The 17,505-nt window shown below is 37.3% G+C and overlaps 1 protein-coding gene across 4 annotated transcripts in view; it reads left to right on the top strand.

Annotated features, from left to right (window-relative positions):
* The window catches only part of LOC124106437 (T-cell receptor-associated transmembrane adapter 1), a 44,874-nt gene that overhangs the window by 10,911 nt on the left and 16,458 nt on the right, over positions 1 to 17,505 (top strand). For 2 of the 4 annotated variants that reach the window (XM_046464053.2, XM_046464052.2), the window contains exons 2-3: positions 903 to 1,013; positions 13,467 to 13,503. In XM_046464053.2, the coding sequence (XP_046320009.1) occupies positions 903 to 1,013; positions 13,467 to 13,503 (148 nt within the window). The remainder of the gene's footprint in view (positions 1 to 902; positions 1,014 to 13,466; positions 13,504 to 17,505) is intronic. The other 2 variants (XM_058585468.1, XM_058585467.1) reach the window with 1 other exon arrangement.

Here is a 17,505-nt window from a genome sequence, read left to right as displayed (position 1 = left end):
TTTTAAATCATTGATTCCTAGTATAGGACATAGTTCTTGCTACAGAAGTGATTTCTCATTGATATTTGTTGAATAAATGTATATGTTGTAATGCAGAATTACAAGTTATTTTTCTGGGGTCAGCATATGATGTGGGCCATACAGATATATGACTACTAAGATATGTATAATTAGGTTAATCATCTGACAGTCCTTCATATAGGTGTAGAGATAGTCATAAACTATCAAGTGCATCTTACATAATATTCCATAAAATGTCTTTCATGACTCAGAAATGAAACAAGGAGAGTTTGTGCCTCTCTTCACAGAGAGGAAAGAGTGGCATAATGAACTCTCTGCTGTTCAGTCATGGAGTTCTAAATAGTATGAGGAGAGCTCCTTGGGGCCAGTCCTAACAGAACTGAGTTGCTTTGATTCCAGAATTATTGTTGTTTTTCAGTACCTGATGTCCTACACTGCAAGGCTTGATGGAAGAGAACCAGTGGTTTTCTGCAGGCAGGGAAAGCACACATGATTTTAGTCTGGATATTAAAGAAAGGGAAAAGATGGCAAATTACGATTCTTGATCATTAGGATATTCTTGTTTTGAATGAAGGTTTTTATAATCAGTGACCACTAGTCACCTTTTAACAGCCAGACTAAAAATATCTTCCATGTCATCAACAGTAGGAATTTGGGAAATTTGTTTCCTTTTGCCCATGCTGAATTCAAGGACTTACTGCCTACACCCACTTTGAAATCTGTAATAAGCTTTTGGTCAATGATGATTAATTTCTTGTTGGAGAATTTTTCCTTTATTACGAATGAATGCAGCCATTTTCATTGTGAGAACAACCAGATCAAAAAAAAAAAAAATGAGGAGTTAACTACTATATCATGGATGTATTTCCTTTTGTTTCCAGGAAACTCTGAATGCCCCTTTTTTCTCTGGGGACTTCTAGCCTTCTTGGGTTTGGCTCTGGTTATTTCGTTGATCTTCAATATCTCCCACTATGTAGAAAAGCAACGACAAGGTAAGACATTTTGACATATATGGTACCTGCGTGAATGGAGAGTGTAGTCACTGGAAAGCCTACAGAAGTAGACAATTTCATGAAATGTCATCCAATAAAATATTTTATCTGCAGAAAATTTGATTTTTTAAAATCCCAAGTGTTTTCTTAATTTAACAATGCAATTATATTAGAAATGTGAAAAAAAAAACCCACCAAATTTAGCTTTACCTTTGCCTTAGGGTATAGACTTGCAAGGGATTACCCTGGTAAAAATTTTCCCCCTCCAATTGGACAACTCGTCAAACTGCAGCCACAAAAGTACTCTCTGATACATGAAGAGGAGAGAGAGGAGTGTCTCTTTAAGGTTCAAGCCTATTCAAATTCTCTCGGGGTCAGCAGGCCCTCTGCAGATCCAAAGAGTGAGGTGGCTTCAGAAGAGAAGTGGAAAGGCCATTGATGGAACCATGGGCTTGTAATCAGCCCATCCCAGGGACTAGGAGAACAGACCAAGAGGATCTGCTACTGTCAGTGCTTCTTTTTCAACAGGCTGGACAGCAGTTTTAACCAGGTGGATTTTACCTGCATATACCATGATTAAAGTAGTGTAAAGGTCAGTAACTAGGACAGCATGCTGTAGGCATTCAACACAGGCATGCTGAGTACATGGATTCATGGATGGAAGAATGAAAGTTGAACCATTTCTGGGAGATATCAATATTCTAGGTCCAGGAAACTTTTGAGGGACAGACTCTACATGGGCCAAAAATAAAGACAATAAAAGATAAAAGCATTGTTTTTTAACAGATGAAAAGAAATAAAACTAAGCTTGCAAAGGTAAGGTAGACACATATGTCCATGAAAACTTGAATCAATTGAGAGCAGTGGTCACATTGCAGGGAGTGCCCTTGGCCCTCTCAGGAGTAGCTTCTTAAGTGTTGGAAATGATAATGTGAAATATGGAGAAGAAGGCATTGTCATACAGATTTTTAAAAAAGATTAGAGGCACTAGAAAATGAAGTGACATAGCTGAGGTCATGCATTGATTCAATAGCAAAATCTGAGTTAAGTGCCCCATTTTTCTAATTCTCTATGCAAAATATTTCTACTAGTACATACGCTTTTGTGTTGATGAAATGTCCTCACCCGGAAACCTAACATTCTTTTAGGACCTCTATACCTCAGATCTGTGTCTAAGGGGAAATGCCAGGCAAGCAATGCTTTTTCACTTACAAGCTTTCCATAATTATTGTTAAAAACAAATGTATCTTCAAACAACCACATTTTATAAGGCAGGTGTATAAATGACTCATCATCAGACTTTTTTTTACAAAGTTTATTTCTTTTATAGAAAAATACAAGCTAAAAGTAGTAGAGGATAGTTTAATTTCTTATTTGAGATCTTTTATGAAGGCAGATGATGATATTACCTGAATTAGAGAAAGACAGTTTGAGAGCTAGAGAGGTAAAGTAATTTAAGGTGGTAAGTATGACGAGAGCGATCATCTGAGCTAGTGCCTCACTTTTCTGTTGATCCAGGTGGTAATTCTTTTAAGATTTTTGTGGGACAAGATAATCAGTGGACTGACATGTCTAACTCGAGCCCAGGTCTCCCTGGAGACTCCCCTCGGACCTGTTTGTCCTGCATAGACAGAAGAGATTCTGTCCTCTCAGTCAGGTTTTCTAAAACTTGGTCTGTAAATGCAATGCTCTTGCATCTGACCTCATGCAACTTTTTGTGTTTGCATTTCTGTGTTACTCTTTGTGGCTAAGAAACTTGCAAGGTCTGACTCCACCTTGGCAAACAGTGGGTGAATAAGTTTTGCTGGTGTATTAAATAGCTTACAAAAGAAAATCTCCATCCTTGTGGCAATATAATATCTGCACATTCAATCAGATAAACAAGATAAGCCTTTCCTTGATGTTTTCTGTAGCAGCTGGGTAGAAGCTTTGAAATAGAGTTCTCTTTTCCTCCCCAAACAAATCTTTCATTTTTATGTGATTCTTTGTCCAGATCTGTTCTTTTAGGAGGATTATATTTATTCATTTTTCTGATAGGAATGCTTTAGCTTTTTCCTTCTTTAAATCCAAGGAACATTACTTCTCCAGTTCTTCCTCTCTGTTTTGAGAAGGATAAAAAAAGTGCACGGTTTGCACATACATCAAAGTCCTGTCAGTGTATCTCCTCTTCACTAGAAAATAATACACATTTTTCACATTTCTCATGGAAAATTAATCAGAAAGATTCTATTGTGGGGATTAAACCATGAACTGTTGTTTCTTGATGTAGTGTATAGTGCTTAGAAGGGTGTACCTTTTAAAGAAGAAAACATAAAAGCAAATACATTTGCTTCTCATCCTCTCTTCTGTGTACCCGACCGCAAGAGTCTGCATCTGAATCACAGGAGAGGATCATGAAAACTCACCCAGCTCTTCTCACACACCATCTTGCACCCTTCACCACTTTATCACAAAGCAGACACTTTGTAATTTTGTTAAATATGATTGAAATGACTAGGCAGCCTTTAAGTCATACCATTTATTTTTAAATAAACTCACCAGCTCTCATGCCAGACCCAGCTCTTTTCAGAAGCCTGAGCTTGCTGACCTTCACACTTAGCTGTCACCCCTCCATTTTCCATTACTACTTCCCATTTAAAGAGATTATAGTTGTTCACCTTCCTCTAGGAAGGACTGTAAAACTAAAATCATCCAAATATTGATGGTCCAGCTCCAGATTACACATTTGAATTCTAAGAATAGCCCAGAATGTGGTGTCCTTGAACTCGCTCAGTGTGCTTCTTCAGTGTAGTTGATCTTGATGGATAATGGTTCCATCACTTATGTTCTTCTCTTTCACATTGATTTCGTCCCCTTCCCTCTCATAGAAGCCTCACACATTTTTCTATTGTGTTCTTTATACAACTACTTCTATGCCCTTTTCCCCACAAAGCTTTATGCTCATACTTTCTTGTGGTGGATTTTGCTCCCCTGCTCTACCTCCTCCACCTTCTCTTTCTCCTTTTCCGCCTCCTCTTCCTTTTGCGTCTTTTACTCCTTATGATATATTTCCCTTTTACATGGTGGCACAAGGGGACTCATTGTATGAGTATACTTTCCAATATTCATACTCAAGTACTTCTCCTTGGAGAATTCATATTATCTTTTAAAAATATTAGTTTGGGGAAATACTTTTACTTACTCCACTATCTACCTATCTTTTTTTTTCCTATCCTTATTAAGCAAGGATATTATTTTATTTTCAAATATTTTTCATTCACAATTTATTTTCAAATTATATATATATAACTCCTCTGTAAGAATATATATATATATATATATATATATATATATATATATATATATATATATATATATATATATATTCTTTATTTTCTTTCATATTAATGTTCATCTGGTGACTGTCCTCTTATCAAAGTGGAGATTTCAACAATTTTATTGCAGGTCAAGCTTTACTTATAAATATTTTTAACTTCAATGTTGAAATACCATCTTAATAATATCAGCCTATTTTCAGCTAGCTCATTTAATAAGGAAATGTCCCAATTCAACTGAACACAATTAAATTGTGGCTTGTTATGTGGTATGTATTTAGAATATGTAACATGAACAAGTAACTTTGTCATTTTGTAAAATGTTTTCACAGAAATCATCTCATTTGTTTTTTAAATATACTGCATGACACAGGAGTAGATTTATTCCTACCTTGTGAATAAGCTGAGAATCAGAATTTTTAAATAATTTGCATGTTGTCACATAACAAATGTATTGCTGAGCTCGTATCATATCCAGTATCTTCTGATTCCTAACCCTAAATTTGTTCTATGATACATCAGACAACAGTTTTACTAAGTTATTGTACATCATTTTAATTATAGGTAAATCTGAATAATAATTCATGGCATGAGTATAAACATTTCTTTCTCACAGAAAGAAATCAATACATACTATATATATATATATATATATATATATATATATATATATATATATATATATATTTTATTTTCCACATTACAATTTTATGGTCTATAATAACTAATTAGTTATTATTGTTAGTTACTGTATAATTATTATCCTTCTAATAATATTGACATATTAATTTATATATCTCAGGCTTCCTGATTTTGCTGGGTGCTCATTAACTTGTAACTACTGTATTGCATCTTTCAGATCACCTTTGGCTTTCACTGGCATTTGTGTGTGTTTACATTCACAAGTCTAATCTGAAAGTAGTTGAAAATACCTGCCTCTATTATATGCAGTTCATGGTAGGGCATTTCCTGTGGGCTGGAAGAAGTGTATTTCTGACAGGTCCCAATGGGTTACATTCATTATTTTGTGTTCCATAGCAGCTTAGTATATATGCTGTGCAAAACCTTTCCTCCTTTGGTCCTTCACAGAATTCTTCCAAACGCATCACAATGTAACATGTTCATTTCATCTGGCAATTTGACTGTTTTCATTTATTCTTCCACCAATATTACTTTACCAGTATATAACTCCTCTGTAAGATAACAACATTGTTGCACTAAATAGAGCTAAAAATAATCTTCACAGCTGCTTGGTGACTTATACTCAATTATTTGAAAATGTTATTGCTAGTTTTTTACCAACTCTCAGTGTTTTTCCTATATTAAAACTAAAAGATAAAGTTACTGCTGTCTCTGGGTCATTGCCATAGACTTAGATAATATTGGTCTCTATTTTTATAGAATAGCTTCTGGAAGGGTTTAGCTTTTATTTAATGTCAGGTTAAAAAATAAGAAATTAAAATATAATAAATATCATGCTATATATCTAGTTCAAAATCAAAGAAAATTTATTGATGGATGGATAATGAAAATCACAATATTGATCTTTTGTTTTTTAAATTTTTTATTGTTGGCTGTTCAAAACATTACATAGTTCTTGATATATCATATTTCACACTTTGATTCAAGTGGGTTATGAGCTCCCATTTTTACCCCATATACAGATTGCAGAATCACATCAGTTACACATCCATTGATTTACATATTGCCATACTAGTGTCTGTTGTGTTCTGCTGCCTTTCCTATCCTCTACTATCCCCCCTCCCCTCCCCTCCCCTCTTCTCTCTCTGCCCCCTCTACTGACATTCATTTGTCCCCCTTGTATTATTTTTCCCTTTCCCCTCACTTCCTCTTGTATGTACTTTTGTATAACTCTGAGGGTCTCCTTCCATTTCCATGCAATTTCCCTTCTCTCTCCCTTTCCCTCCCACCTCTCATCCCTGTTTAATGTTAATCTTCTTCTCATGCTCTTTGACCCTACTCTGTTCTTAGTTACTCTCCTTATATCAAAGAAGACATTTGGCATTTGTTTTTTAGGGATTGGCTAGCTTCACTTAGCATAATCTGCTCTAATGCCATCCATTTCCCTGTAAATTCTATGATTTTGTCATTTTTTAATGCAGAGTAATACTCCATTGTGTATAAATGCCACATTTTTTTATCCATTCATCCATTGAAGGGCATCTAGGTTGGTTCCACAGTCTCGCTATTGTGAACTGTGCTGCTATGAACATCGATGTAGCAGTGTCCCTATAGCATGCTCTTTTTAGGTCTTTAGGGAATAGACCAAGAAGGGGAATAGCTGGATCAAATGGTGGCTCCATTCCCAGCTTTCCAAGAAATCTCCATACTGCTTTCCAAATTGGCTGCACCAATCTGCAGTCCCACCAGCAATGTACAAGTGTACCCTTTTCCCCACATCCTCGCCAGCACTTGTTGTTGTTTGACTTCCTAATGGCTGCCAATCTAACTGGAGTGAGATGGTATCTTAGGGTGGTTTTGATTTGCATTTCTCTAACTGCTAGAGATGGTGACCATTTTTTCATATACTTGTTGATTGATTGTATGTCTTCCTCTGAGAAGTGTCTGTTCAGGTCCTTGGCCCATTTGTTGATTGGGTTGTTTGTTCTCTTATTGTCTAATTTTTTGAGTTCTTTGTATATTCTGGATATTAGGGCTCTATCTGAAGTGTGAGGAGTAAAGATTTGTTCCCAGGATGTAGGCTCTCTATTTACCTCTCTTATTGTTTCTTTTGCTGAGAAAAAACTTTTTAGTTTGAGTAAGTCCCATTTGTTGATTCTAGTTATTAACTTTTGGGCTATGGGTGTCCTATTGAGGAATGTGGAGCCCGACCCCACAGTATGTAGATCGTAGCCAACTTTTTCTTCTATCAGATGGCGTGTCTCTGATTTGATATCAAGCTCCTTGATCCATTTTGAGTTAACTTTTGTGCATGGCGAGAGGAGGGGATTCAGTTTCATTTTGTTACATATGGATTTCCAGTTTTCCCAGCACCATTTGTTGAAGATGCTATCCTTCCTCCATTGCATGCTTTTAGCCCCTTTATCAAATATAAGGTAGTTGTAGTTTTGTGGATTGGTTTCTGTGTCCTCTATTCTGTAGCATTGGTCCACCCGCCTGTTTTGGTACCAGTACCATGCTGTTTTTGTTACTATTGCTCTGTAGTATAGTTTGAAGTCTGGTATCGCTATACCGCCTGATTCACACTTCCTGCTTAGCATTGTTTTTGCTATTCTGGGTCTTTTATTTTTCCATATGAATTTCATGATTGCTTTCTCTATTTCTACAAGAAATGCCGTTGGGAATTTGATTGGCATTGCATTAAACCTATAGAGAACTTTTGGTAATATCGCCATTTTGATGATGTTAGTTCTGCCTATCCATGAACAGGGTATATTTTTCCATCTTCTAAGATCTTCTTCTATTTCTCTCTTTAGGGTTCTGTAGTTTTCATTGTATAAGTCTTTCACCTCTTTTGTTAGGTTGATTCCCAAGTATTTTATTTTTTTTGAAGATATTGTGAATGGAGTAGTTGTCCTCATTTCCATTTCAGAGGATTTGTCGCTGATATACAGGAATGCCTTTGATTTATGCATGTTGATTTTGTATCCTGCCACTTTGCTGAATTCATTTATTAGCTCTAATAGTTTCTTTGTAGACCCTTTTGGGTCTGCTAGGTATAGAATCATGTCATCTGCAAATAGTGATAATTTAAGTTCTTCTATTCCTATTTTGATGCCTTTAATTTCTTTCGTCTGTCTAATTGCTCTGGCCAGCGTTTCGAGAACTATGTTGAACAGAAGTGGTGAGAGAGGGCATCCCTGTCTTGTTCCAGATTTTAGAGGGAATGCCTTCAATTTTTCTCCATTCAGAATGATGCTAGCCTGAGGCTTAGCATAGATTGCTTTTACAATATTGAGGTATGTTCTAGTTTTTCTAGAGTTTTGAACATAAAGGGATGCTGTACTTTGTCGAATGCTTTTTCCGCATCTATCGAGATGATCATATGGTTCTTATTTTTAAGTCTATTGATGTGGTGAATAACATTTATTGATTTCTGTATATTGAACCAGCCTTGCATCCCAGGGATGAATCCTACTTGATCATGGTGCACATTTTTTTTGATATGTTTTTGTATCCGATTCGCCAGAATTTTATTGAGGATTTTTGCATCTAGGTTCATTAGAGATATTGGTCTGTAGTTTTCTTTCTTTGAAGTGTCTTTGTCTGGTTTAGGTATCAGGGTGATGTTGGCCTCGTAGAATGAATTTGGAAGTTCTCCCTCTTTTTCTATTTCCTGAAGTAGCTTGAAAAGTATTGGTATTAGTTCCTCTTTAAAGGTTTTGTAAAACTCTGCTGTATACCCATCCGGTCCTGGGCTTTTCTTAGTTGGTAGTCTTTTGATGGTTTCTTCTATTTCCTCAATTGATATTGGTCTGTTTAGGTTGTCTATATCCTCCTGACTCAATCTGGGCAGATCATATGACTTAAGAAATTTATCGATGCCTTCACTATCTTCTAATTTATTGGAGTATAAGGATTCAAAATAATTTTTGATTATCTTCTGTATATCTGAAGTGTCTGTTGTGATATTGCCTTTTTCATCCCATATGCTAGTAATTTGAGTTCTCTCTCTTCTTCTCTTCGCTAGCATGGCTAAGGGTCTGTTGATTTTGTTTATTTTTTCAAAGAACCAACTTTTAGTTTTGTCAATTTTTTCAATTGTTTCTTTTGTTTCGATTTCATTAATTTCAGCTCTGATTTTAATTATTTCTTGCCTTCTACTTCTTTTGCTGTTGTTTTGCTCTTCTTTTTCTAGGATTTTGAGATGAAGTATGAGATCATTTATTTGTTGGTTTTTTCTTTTTTTAAGGAATGAACTCCAAGCAATGAATTTTCCTCTTAGAACTGCTTTCAATGTGTCCCATAGATTCCGATATGTTGTGTCTGTGTTTTCATTAATCTCTAAGAATTTTTTAATTTCCTCCTTGATGTCTTGTATAACCCATTGATCATTCAGTAACCTATTGTTCATTCTCCAAGTGATGTATGCTTTTTCCTTCCTTCTTTTATCGTTGATTTTCAGTTCCATTCCATTATGATCAGATAGGATGCATGGTATTATCTCTACTCCTTTATATTGTCTAAGAGTTTCCCTGTGACATCATATATGATCTATTTTTGAGAAGGATCCATGTGCTGCTGAGAAAAAAGTGTAACTGCTTGATGTTGGGTGGTATATTCTATATATGTCAATTAAGTCTAGGTTATTAATTGTGTTATTGAGTTCTATAGTTTCCTTATTCAACTTTTGTTTGGAAGATCTGTCCAGTGGTGATAGAGGTGTGTTGAAGTCTCCCATGATTATTGTATGGTGGTCTATTAGACTCTTGAACTTGAGAAGAGTTTGTTTGATGAACATAGCTGCACCATTGTTTGGGGCATATATATTTATGATTGTTATGTCTTGTTGGTGTATGGTTCCCTTAAGCAGTATGTAGTGCCCCTCTTTATCCCTTTTGATTAACTTTGGCTTGAAATCTATTTTATTTGATATGAATATGGACACTCCTGCTTGTTTCCGAAGTCCATATGAGTGATATGATTTTTCCCAACCTTTCACCTTCAGCCTATGTATGTCTTTTCCTATCAAATGCGTCTCCTGTAGGCAGCATATTGTTGGGTCTTGTTTTGTGATCCATTCTACTAGCCTGTGTCTCTTGATTGGTGAGTTTAAGCCATTAACATTTAGGATTATTATTGAGATATGGGTTGTTCTTCCAGCCATATTTGTTTATTTATGTTACTAAACATGGTTTGTTTTCCTCTTTGATTATTTTCCCCCCTTTAGTGTCCTACCTCCCACTGTTGGTTTTCATTGTTATTTTCCATTTCCTCTTCCTGTAATGTTTTGCCAAGGATGTTTTGAAGAGATGGTTTTCTAGCTGCAAATTCTTTTAACTTTTGTTTATCGTGGAAGGTTTTAATTTCATCTTCCATCCTGAAGCTTAATTTCGCTGGAAACACAATTCTTGGTTGGAACCCATTTTCTTTCAGTGTTTGAAATATGTTATTCCAGGATCTTCTAGCTTTCAGGGTCTGTGTTGAAAGATCAGCTGTTATCCTGATTGGCTTACCCCGAAATGTGATCTGCTTCCTTTCTCTTGTAGCTTTTAAAATTCTCTCCTTATTCTGTATGTTGGGCATCTTCATTATAATGTGTCTAGGTGTGGGTCTCTTATGATTTTGCACATTTGGCGTCCTGTAGGCTTCTAGGATTTGGGATTCTGTCTCATTCTTCAAGTCTGGGAAATTTTCTCGTATTATTTCATTGAATAGATTGCTCATTCCTTTCGTTTGAAACTCTGTCCCTTCCTGTATCCCAATGACTCTTAAATTTGGTTTCTTGATGTTATCCTATATTTCTTGGATGTTCTGCTCATGGTTTCTTAACAGTCTTGCTGAGCTGTCTATGTTCTTTTCAAGTTGAAATACTTTATCTTCATTGTCTGATGTTCTGTCTTCTAAGTGTTCTACTCTGCTGGTAGTATTCTCAATTGAGTTTTTAAGTTGGTCTATTGCTTCCTGCATTTCTAGGATTTCTGTTTGTTTGTTTTTTATAACCTCTATCTCCCAGTATAGTTGATCTTTTGCTTCTTGGATTTGTTTATGTAATTCATTGTTGAAGTGATCTTTCATTGTCTGATTTTGCTGTCTGATGTCTTCCTTGAGACTCCAGATCATCTGAAGCATGTATATCCTGAATTCTTTATCTGATATTCCATCTGCTGCAGCTATTACCTCTTCTAACGTTGAGTTGACCTGCATTGCTTGTGGTCCTTTCTTTCCTTGTCTCTTCATACTGTTCACGTTCCTTTCTACTTGGTGAAACTGTTGTGCTATTGAATTTTCCCCCTATATATTTATATTGGTCTTGTATAGTTGCAAAGTCTCCCTCGCAGGCACGGGCGGCGGCTCTGCCCCTCCTCCAATTGGGGCAATGTGCCTACCACGCTGGCAGGCCGCTGGGCCTGCTCTGCCGGTCGGTAGTAGGTCCGCCTACCTTGCAGGTGCGGGCGGCAGCTCTGTCCCTCTGCGGGCCGCTAGGCTTGTTCTGTCAGTGGTCGCAGTTCTGCCTACTTTGCAGGCGCAGGCAGCGGCACTGCCCCTCTGCAGAGCTCTGGGGCTATTCTGCCAGTGGGTCGCAGGTCTGCCTACCTTGCAGGCGTGGGGGGGGGGCGGCTCTACCCTTCCTCAGGCCACTGGGCCTGTTCTGTCTGTCGGTTGCAGGTCTGGCCTGTTCTGTTGGTGTCACAGTTGCATCTACCTTGCAGGCGCGGGGGGAGGGGGCGGCTCTGCCTCTCAGCAGGCTGCTGCTCCTCTTCTGCCGGTGGGTCGCAGGCCCGCCTTCCTTGCAGGAGTGATTGGAAGCGCTGCCCCTCTGTGGGCCACTGGGCCTTTTCTGTTGGTGGTCACAGTTCCGCCTACCTGGCAGTCGCGGGGGGTGGGGGGCGGCTCTGCCCCTCAGCAGGCTGCTGGGCCTGCTCTGTGGGTGGTCACATTTCCGTCTACCTTGCCGGCGCAGGGGGAGGGAGCGGCTCTGCCTCTCAGCAGGCTGCTGCTCCTCTTCTGCCAGTGGGTCACAGGCCCGCCTACCTTGCAGGAGTGATTGGAAGCTCTGCCCCTCCGCGGGCCACAATATTGATCTTAATTACCAAAAATGTTCCCTGAATATTTCTTAACATACTCCAAAAATTCATTATGAATTGATTGCCTTCACCAAATAAATTTCTTAAAACTGTATTTTCCAATATCTTTTGAATACATATTTAACTAGAAATTATTGACCTTTGATGTGCAAGTTTCAAGGTTCAACAGTGGGTTACTTTCTGAGATTTGGCACATAATTGTTTTTATGGTTTCATTGTCCAATATTATATTCCTGGTCAGTCTTGTATTTTCAGACTAAAGAAAACTATTTCTTTTAGAAGCTATTTTACTGTTTTGATTAATTTTAAAGGTTAAGTTTCACCTTTTCCCCAGTCTCTTCTCCCTAGAACTGTCACCTGTACTTACCACTATTTGCATGTAGATAAGAAGGATTTATGATTGGAACTACTTTCTTAGCATCACTTTTATGTTGCTGTTCAGATGCCAAAAAATGTTAACACTTTAAAAATAGATAAATAGATAGATAGATAGATAGATAGTAAAAGGACTTTCTCTTAGGATTATTATTATTATTTTTTGAGTGGTAACAAATAAAAGCCTACTCAAACCAATATGGCAAAGAAGAAAGCTAACAGAAGGATGCAGAAGTGTTGATGGAATTCAAAGGCAGAAAAATGTGTCCATGTTCCACAATGGACAGGAGCCACAAGGAAGGCAGGAATAGAAGTTCCAGCTTTCTCTGCCTAGTGTTTCCTCTGTATAAAATGGCCTTGCCTCTGGCTTCTGTATCATTTCATATTACCATGATAGAATCTGATTGGCCCAAACAGAAGAATGTCATCTCTTGTACTAGTCAGCTTCAATCACTACAATGAAATGCCTGAGGCAGCTAACTTTATACAGAAAACAGGTTTGTTTAGCTCATAGTCTTGATGATTCAAAATGCAAACAGCATAATGCAAGCTCTATATTGCTGCTTCTTGACCAAATCACCTCATGGCAGATAACAATGGCAGGAGCATGGGTTGAAGTAAGTCATAGCTGCTCCAGCCAGAAGGCAGAGAGGGAGTGGCCAGTCTTACTCCTATTATATTAACCCTCTGCTGAGAACTACTTAGGGGTTCCTGAGAAAATACCTAATCCCTTCTGAGGGTAATATACTTAATGTCCAAGGACCCCCCCACCCCAGGCACCAGTTCTTAAAGGTTCCACAGCACTTGCCAATACTGCCATTCTGGGGAACAAGCATTTAAAACATGGACCCTCAGGGGACAATCAAACCATATTCAAACCATAGCATCTCTAGTTCAATTAGTGGTGGCCTGAATGGCATGATCAAAGATGTTAGATTACACGGAAGCTAAGCTCCCCTCAGAACACTCTGTAGAAGATTTAGCAAATGTATGGCAAAGTTTCTTTTAATTTGTATATTTTGGATATTTTTCAGATAAAATGTACAGATGCTCTGATGACTTCATTCCCAGGTATGTTGAAACTGAATCATCTTTTATGTTTCCCAATTATTGAGGGAAAGTAACAAAGGCTATATTGCTTATAGATTTGATTCAGGGATGTTGCACCTGGGTTAAAATAAAATGAAAGTGAATTTTAATTATTTTTACTCTCATCTGAAGATTAGATGCTCTAACATTATTATCCACTCTAGTTATTAACAAATCCTGAGTCAATCAAACAGCCGAGTGAAGAATGAAACGAGACTCTAACCTCGCATCTATAATTCTCATTAATTCCAAAAGCAGATATACTAGATTATGATTCAACTAAAATTTTAAAAGCACTGTTGAATTTTATATAGAATTATGCTGCACTTCGGAATCTGGAGTAGAGAAAAATCTGGCAATGTCTCATATACCAATAAGCCTAGTGGCCCGCTCTTTGTTTATAAGGGTCATGTGAATAAATGGTAAGTGGAATGAATCAATTCTCTAATAGAGCATCCAGTTACAGTTATTCTTTAATATTTATTCCCTTTCATATTTATTGATCTAGTTACAGAGAAATTTGTATAGTTTAATACTTTTAAAAAATGTTTACAGCATAAATCATAATAAAGAAATTTCATTTTTCAGACAGTATTTCTGACACTAATGTGTCATTTCAGTGGAGATTCCATTTTAGGAGTAAAAAACAATCTAAATAAAGAGAATTTCTTAGAGGTCTTCAAGGCCTCTTCAAGGCTCTGAAACGGCAGACTGACAGGCCTTTGAAAAACAGAGAACTTTCTAACTGCATAGCCTTTGGGATTCCAGTGGTTTTAGTTGCTCTCTACGTAAAACGTCTAACAGATGGAAGATCTGGGCTGCAGGCAGACCTACTCACACACAAAATTTTTAGTTTTATGACTTTTTTTTTGCATTGGAGTTCCTATAAAGCATGAGATAATTTTCAAGTCATTAGTTCATATCAGGAATGATTTGCTCATTACTCTTTTGTTTATTATCAAAAATATGACAAAAATAATCCTATATAACCATGGAGTAGAGGCTAATCTCCTTGATGACTGATTGTCATCTGAAGGTTAATTAAGATGCAGTGTGATAGAAATCTGTGACTAGATCATTTAGCTAAAGAATGGTTTGTGAATTAGAATAGGAGGGGTTGGAAGGGAAATTTGGTAAAATACCCATCTCCATGTAAACAGGCTCTTTGCTGCAGGGCATAGGTGAAAAAGAAGCTGGTTTTGATTGTTTGTTTGTTTGTGGTGGTACTGGGGACTGAACTCAGGGTTGTTTTACCACTGACCTATGTTCCCAGGCTTTTTTACTTTTTATTTTTAGACAGAATTTCACTAAGATGCCCAGGCTAACCTCAAACTTGTGATCCTCCTGCTTCAGCCTTCTGAGTAGCTGGGATTACAGGCAAGCCTCATAGTGACTGGTTCTTTATAACATTCATTCATTCCATAAATATTCACTCAACAAATAAGCACTGTTTTAGACAATTGCAAAACCAGATCACTAATGACCAAACCCAAGGGAAGATCTACACTGCACAGAGGAAAACAAAGATCATCACTATGGCAACCACCAGGAGACAGAGTTCTATCACTTCAGCCTGCTGCATCTTTGGCTGCTGGTTTCTACTTGCTTGTGTCTTGTGTGACAAGACACACAACATACATAATTAGCTACATGTAGAAGATCTATTAAATACAGATATGAAGCAATGGAAAACAAAAGCCTAGAACTCATTGGGAGCTAGTTTTTCAGTGCTCAGGAAAATTGTCCAGGAATAGTATCTCATTTGCATGTGACCCCCTTGCACTGGAATTAAGAGACCTCAGAAAGCAGCCCACCTTGTTCTCGTTTTTTTTTTTTTTTTATTGTACCAGGGATTGAACCCAGGGGCACTTAACCACTGAGCCACATCTCCAGCCTTTTAAAATTATTTATTTATTTATTTTTCCTTTAGAGACAGGGTCTCACTGAGTTGCGTAGGGCCTTGCTAAATTGCTGAGGCTGGGTTTGAATGAGATCCTCCTGCCTTAGCCTCCTGAGCTGGCTCCACATTGGGTTTTATACCCTGGAGCAAAATGCTATGGTGGGCTAATGATGAAGGATCCCCTGTCTCTATGGGGGACTAGAGTCTGTTCTGCTGAAGCCAGTTACTCTTCATCCCTGGAGGTTGTTCTTTAGAACATTTTTACTTGTTCTTGAGAATTACAAATGACAGAGGAGGAGAACTTGATTGTTTCAAGGCCACCTGGAGAACTGTCCTGCAACAATAGAAATACAAAGATGAAAAGACACAGATCCTTCCTTCAAGGATTCAATCATCTCTTGTCTTGTGTAATAAATCTCCACTTAGGCAAAATCTGAATATGCAATACAGACGTTATCTATAGAAAAGCATGCTAATTCACAGCATCCGGGTATAAACTTCATAACTTCTCTATTTCTCTTGATTATGTAGTTCAAAAATAAAATTACTTTTGTATGGGAGCTTTAAAGCTCTAGGAAAAAAAATCTACAGCCACTAAAATTAAAAATATTAAAACAGAGTAAGTGGAAACAAGGCCATCTTTTAAAGGTAAGTCTAGAATTAGTTATGCCTTTTCAGTTCCAAAGTGGCTTATAGCAATAAAGAAGGTAGTTAGCTTCCATCACACTGGGTTTTCCATTATGCTTCTTCCCTGCCCCCAACAGCATCTGTCTAGGTGGGAAGCTAGGCCAAAAGGGGAAAAGTTTTTCTTCTTTCACCTTCATTGTCCTGCTTCCCCAAATCCCTGCTCTTCCTGTACTTGTAGGTCAGAAACATGATCAATTTAAGAACAGCATAAATCTACAGAAAGTCAAATACTCACTTTCTGGTATTTACCCTGGGGCCACTTCGTTTTTCATTTAAACTGTAATTCTATACAATTCTTGGCTTTTTATTTGTGTAAGAAAGTTAGTGTAGTGGGAATACCATGGGTCTAGGATCCAGACTAGTATGAATTTTAATCAAATTCTCTCAATGGTAGTTTTGTAGTGTTGGGAAAATAAGCATTGGTGAATTTTACAGAGGTTATTTGAAAAAAAAAAAGGTGCTACTTTATTGGATGAGAATTAAAATCTAAGACTACTCATACCCATTTGAAGCTTGTTCAGCCTACTCTAGGAAAGCAGTCCTGGATTACAATGACTTCAAGTTTATCATGACTCCTCAGTTTTCAGTTTCTCTCAGAAAGCTTGGGACATGTTCCCACCAGCATTACAAAACATCTCTGCTCAGCTACTCTTCAACCTTAGGGCTATTTCCTGGATGGTTAGAGCTCTGCAGGATGGGACCCTTTTTATTTCCCCTCTGTGCTAAATACACTCATCAAATATAACTAGTGCCCTAAATATAACTAGTCTCCATTGTCTTCTTGACCTTTTCTCAGGGTTGAGAATGCTGAAGACAGTGGAACTCCTGGATTGTGTTTTCCTGATATAACACACTCCCAGTGGGGTATGCAAATGAGCCCCTTTTCTGACTGCTACTCAAGTGTCTCCCAGCTTTCCACCCTCCTGTTTTAATGTACAAATAACCATAACCCCAACCTTACCTGTATGTAACTGCATAAGTCTAGTCCCCTTCATAAGTATTTTTTGCAGTTCTAATGATGACATTTTATTATGATAGAAATGACTTAATTAATTGATGATAATATATTAATCCATAAAGTAAGTGGATAAAGGATATAAAAAGTTTTCCAGCTGAAGATAGTATAAAACCATTTTAATTGTTTAGGATTTTTTTCAAGAGTAAACCTTTATGATTCTTATTCTTGCAAAACGGTGCAAATTTCTTTTTGTTCCCATTTTTTAGATTTTAATTTGTTATATACGACAGCAGAATGCATTACAATTCATATTACACATATTTTTGAGTTCTTTATATACCTTAGAGATTAGTGCTCTATCTGAAGTGCATGTGGTAAAAATTGGCTCCCAAAACATAGGCTCTTTATGCACTTCACTGATTGTTTCTTTTGCTGAGAA

This window comes from Marmota monax, unplaced genomic scaffold, assembly GCF_021218885.2.
Source record: "Marmota monax isolate L192 unplaced genomic scaffold, Marmota_monax_Labrador192_F-V1.1 WCK01_AAM20220418_F8-fsc00156, whole genome shotgun sequence".
NCBI classification, from domain to species: domain Eukaryota; kingdom Metazoa; phylum Chordata; class Mammalia; order Rodentia; family Sciuridae; genus Marmota; species Marmota monax.
Note: the sequence above shows the minus strand (reverse complement) of the source record. Positions and strands in the feature narration are given on the sequence as shown.